Source organism: Trematomus bernacchii, unplaced genomic scaffold (assembly GCF_902827165.1).
Source record: "Trematomus bernacchii unplaced genomic scaffold, fTreBer1.1, whole genome shotgun sequence".
NCBI classification, from domain to species: domain Eukaryota; kingdom Metazoa; phylum Chordata; class Actinopteri; order Perciformes; family Nototheniidae; genus Trematomus; species Trematomus bernacchii.
The window spans coordinates 102,108-107,095 of NW_022987845.1; the positions used below are offsets into that span (position 1 = coordinate 102,108).

The 4,988-nt window shown below is 46.5% G+C and overlaps 1 protein-coding gene across 1 annotated transcript in view; it reads right to left on the reverse strand.

The window, feature by feature from the left end:
* Nucleotides 1-4,988, reverse strand: part of LOC117468668 (electrogenic sodium bicarbonate cotransporter 4-like) — a gene marked incomplete at its 5' end in the record, with an annotated part of 25,183 nt that continues 20,195 nt past the window's right edge. The window contains 2 exon segments of the mRNA XM_034112895.1: nucleotides 1-193; nucleotides 2,778-2,830. Of these exon segments, the coding sequence (XP_033968786.1) occupies nucleotides 1-193; nucleotides 2,778-2,830 (246 nt within the window).

Sequence of the window (4,988 nt, forward strand, 5' to 3'; positions counted from 1 at the left end):
TTAAAGCTCGGTGTCGGCACACGAGTCCCTGAAGAGAGCTGGTTTTCGCTGAGAGTCTCTGTGGTTTGCAGGTGTTTGCAGCAGGGTATAAAGGCGGTGGTTATTTCTGGAGTTTGATTCCAGCTGTAGGCGAGGCGGGGGGGGAGGTGGAGCGAGGGAGGAGGGGGAGGTGGTCTTCAGGTGCAGAGAGAGCCTGTGGGAGAAATCACTATCAATATCACATGTACAAATCATAGTATCAAAAATCCCCCAAAAGTCATAGGGTTAGGGGAACAAAAGAAATAGTATAGTATGTCGAAAAGAAATGTAAAAAAAAGTAAGTTGGTCGAAAAAAAAGTCACATTTTGTTGAAAAATCTGAAGAAAAACAACAAATAAAAACATGAAAAGATAATATGTGGAACAAATTGAAATAAAGACATCGTAGTGAAGCTTGATGGTGTGTGTGTGTGTGTCTTCAGCAGCATTGAGACCCGTTCTCATTTCATCAAAAATCCCCCTCCTCGACTCCTCGACTCCTCGGTCCTCCGGTAGTGACCCGGAAATGAATTTTAGCGCGCCATGTTGAAGGACATCTCATTTCTCGAAATGCACATCGAGGACCGAGCATCGAGCGTCGAGGAGGCTCTCTGGAGGAGCTATAACCGAGGATACACTGATGGGTCCTCCACGGTCCTCCACGGCTCCTTCGTGGATGCATTTCCGGGAACAGAGATGTTTCAAAGAGTCGAGACGCACGGCCGGACTTATCTCAGCCAATCACAGCTCTGCATGCATCCCCTGGATATTATTTTATTAACTGCTTTCATCGCAACGCGATGTTTACAGTGAGATCAGCTGTGAGGTCCGTGCAGAAAGCAGAGCAGTGTGTATAATATATATCACTCAGTATAACAGGCCTACTCTCTTTATTTGCTTTAGTTTAGTAGATATCTACAAACAAAGTCGATATTTTTCTAAAACCATTTAGTGCTTCACATAATAAAATACATAACGGCTGTAGCCTGATTATAATGCTTTAGGAGCTGTAGGTGCGTGTGTGTGGTGTAGGTGTGTGTGGTGCAGTGTGTGCGTAGATGCAGCGGACAGACAGGTCTCAGTTGGTTTGGTGTCCTCTGCTTACTTGTAATACTTGTAAATAAAACTTTTGGCCCGTAATTTATTTTCCTCATTGTAGCGACCAGAGGGGGGGGGGGATATATCCAGTCTCTGATAGTGTTACGTTATTATGAGAGTGCTCTGTTTGATTCTGAAATTGTATATATTTATATAAATATATACATATGTGTGTGTGTGTGTGTGTGTGTGTGTGTGTGCGTGTGTGTGTGTGTGTGTGTGTGTGTGTGCGTGTGTGTGTGTGTGTGTGTGTGTGTGTGTGCGTGTGTGTGTGTGTCTGTGTCTGTGTGTCTGTGTGTATGTCCGCATCTGTAGCCTGTTATTGTCTCATTATACCGCACTGTGAATGAATGAAAGTAAATATATAAGTGGTCATGAACACATCTGTCCATCAGACAGAGGGCTGCTGTGCCTCGTGTCATCATTAATGGACGTCTCTTTAAAATGACCGCTCAGAGGAGAGGAGTTCTCATTTCTCTAACCGCCTGCTGCTTCCCCTCCTCTCTCCTCGGTTCCCCTCCTCGGCTCCACCGTTCCCCTCCTCGGCTCCTCCGTTCCCCTCCTCGGCTCCACCGTTCCCCTCCTCGGCTCCACCGTTCCCCTCCTCGGCTCCTCCGTTCCCCTCCTCGGCTCCTCCGCTCGCATCTCCTGTGGGCGGGACTAAGTCTCGAGGATAGGAGTCGAGGAGGGACATTGGATGAAATGAGAACGGGCCTGAGTGTGTGGCACAGAAAACCAAATAACACTGCTTTGGTTTGTATTGACAAATGTAAGAAACAGTAAGTGTTAAAGGACTGCAGAGGGTGCTGTTTGATGAGAAGAGGAAGAGATCAGCAGAGACACTGATATTATTAGGGTTAGAATTGAATGAACAAATAAGTGTAATTTTAATGCACAGAATTATCTCATGTTATTCTCCCTACTGTACAAGCTGCAGTTTAAATATAATGTCTCATAACATATGTACAGTATAGAGCTGAAGTGTGTGTGTGTGTGTGTGTGTGTGTGTGTGTGTGTGTGTGTGTGTGTGAGTTAGCGTGTGAGTGGGTGGGTGTGTGTGTGTGTGTGTGTGTGTGTGTGTGTGTGTGTGAGTTAGCGTGTGAGTGGGTGGGTGTGTGTGTGTGTGTGTGTGTGTGTGTGAGTGAGTGAGTTAGCGTGTGTGTGTGTGTGTGTGTGTGTGAGTGAGTGAGTTAGCGTGTGTGTGTGTGTGTGTGTGTGTGTGTGTGTGTGTGTGTGAGTGAGTGAAGTGAGTGAGTGAGTGAGTGAGTGAGTGAGTGAGTGAGTGAGTGAGTGAGTGAGTGAGTTAGCGTGTGAGTGGGTGGGTGTGTGTGTGTGTGCGTGTGTGTGTGTGAGTGAGTGAGTTAGCGTGTGTGTTTGTGTGTGTGTGTGAGTGAGTGAGTTAGCGTGTGTGTGTGTGTCTGTGTGTGTGTGTGTGTGTGTGTCTGTGTGTGTGTGTGTGTGAGTGAGTGAGTTAGCGTGTGTGTGTGTGTGTGTGTGTGTGTGTGTGTGTGAGTGAGTGAGTGAGTTAGCGTGTGTGTGTGTGTCTGTGTGTGTGTGTGTGTGTGTGTGTGTGTGTGTGAGTGAGTGAGTTAGCGTGTGTGTGTGTGTGTGTGTGTGTGTGTGTGTGTGTGTGTGTGTGTGTGTGTGTGTGTGTGTGTGTACCTCTGGTTGGGTTCATGGTGATTGGACGTGACTGTGGAGTAAGGGTTCGTCTCCTGCAGGAAAACACACACAGAGAAAGTGCACAACACAACACAACACAACACAACACAACACACACCGACACACACACAGATAGTAAAGATGAACAAACAGGATTGATATGTGAACGTGCAGGCAGGTCATATTTAGACGTGGCTCTGGAACATGGATCTTTAAATCATGTTGTGACTTGAACTATTGAGTCTTTGTCCTCTGCTCTTTTCTCTTCTTTCCTTTCTTACTATTGGGTTAAACTTATGACTTACATTGACTTTTATTCCATTTGACTTTTGATTTAATATTTATTTATTTAAGATTGTTATTGCATGTTGTTTTCAAAGTTATTTTTATTTTTACTTAAAGCAACACACAGTTTATTATTTTAGCTTTTTATTATTTTATTAATAGTTTAATTGTCTAATTTACTATTTCTCAATGCAGTCCTGACATCTTCTAATCCTTGTTTAACCATGTAAAGGACTTTAGACTCCTGGTGCTAGACTCCTGGTACTAGACTCCTGGTACTAGACTCCTGGTGCTAGACTCCTGGTGCTAGACTCCTGGTACTAGACTCCTGGTTCTAGACTCCTGGTACTAGACTCCTAGTACTAGACTCCTGGTGCTAGACTCCTGGTGCTAGACTCCTGGTACTAGACTCCTGGTTCTAGACTCCTGGTACTAGACTCCTAGTACTAGACTCCTGGTGCTAGACTCCTGGTACTAGACTCCTGGTGCTAGACTCCTGGTGCTAGACTCCTAGTACTAGAGTCCTGGTGCTAGACTCCTGGTGCTAGACTCCTAGTACTAGACTCCTGGTGCTAGACTCCTAGTACTAGACTCCTGGTGCTAGACTCCTGGTACTAGACTCCTGGTGCTAGACTCCTGGTACTAGACTCCTGGTACTAGACTCCTAGTACTAGACTCCTAGTGCTAGACTCCTAGTACTAGACTCCTGGTGCTAGACTCCTAGTGCTAGACTCCTAGTACTAGACTCCTAGTACTAGACTCCTAGTGCTAGACTCCTAGTGCTAGACTCCTGGTGCTAGACTCCTAGTGCTAGACTCCTAGTACTAGACTCCTAGTGCTAGACTCCTAGTGCTAGACTCCTAGTGCTAGACTCCTGGTGCTAGACTCCTAGTACTAGACTCCTAGTGCTAGACTCCTAGTACTAGACTCCTAGTGCTAGACTCCTGGTGCTAGACTCCTAGTGCTAGACTCCTAGTACTAGACTCCTAGTACTAGACTCCTAGTGCTAGACTCCTGGTACTAGACTCCTGGTACTAGACTCCTGGTGCTAGACTCCTGGTACTAGACTCCTGGTACTAGACTCCTAGTGCTAGACTCCTAGTGCTAGACTCCTGGTACTAGACTCCTGGTACTAGACTCCTGGTGCTAGACTCCTGGTACTAGACTCCTGGTACTAGACTCCTAGTGCTAGACTCCTAGTGCTAGACTCCTAGTACTAGACTCCTAGTACTAGACTCCTAGTGCTAGACTCCTAGTACTAGACTCCTGGTGCTAGACTCCTGGTACTAGACTCCTAGTGCTAGACTCCTAGTGCTAGACTCCTGGTACTAGACTCCTAGTACTAGACTCCTAGTGCTAGACTCCTAGTACTAGACTCCTAGTGCTAGACTCCTGGTGCTAGACTCCTAGTGCTAGACTCCTAGTACTAGACTCCTAGTACTAGACTCCTAGTGCTAGACTCCTAGTGCTAGACTCCTAGTGCTAGACTCCTGGTGCTAGACTCCTAGTGCTAGACTCCTAGTACTAGACTCCTAGTACTAGACTCCTAGTGCTAGACTCCTAGTACTAGACTCCTAGTGCTAGACTCCTAGTACTAGACTCCTAGTACTAGACTCCTAGTGCTAGACTCCTAGTGCTAGACTCCTGGTGCTAGACTCCTAGTACTAGACTCCTAGTGCTAGACTCCTAGTACTAGACTCCTAGTGCTAGACTCCTGGTGCTAGACTCCTAGTGCTAGACTCCTAGTACTAGACTCCTAGTACTAGACTCCTAGTGCTAGACTCCTGGTACTAGACTCCTGGTGCTAGACTCCTGGTACTAGACTCCTGGTACTAGACTCCTGGTGCTAGACTCCTGGTACTAGACTCCTGGTACTAGACTCCTAGTGCTAGACTCCTAGTGCTAGACTCCTGGTGCTAGACTCCT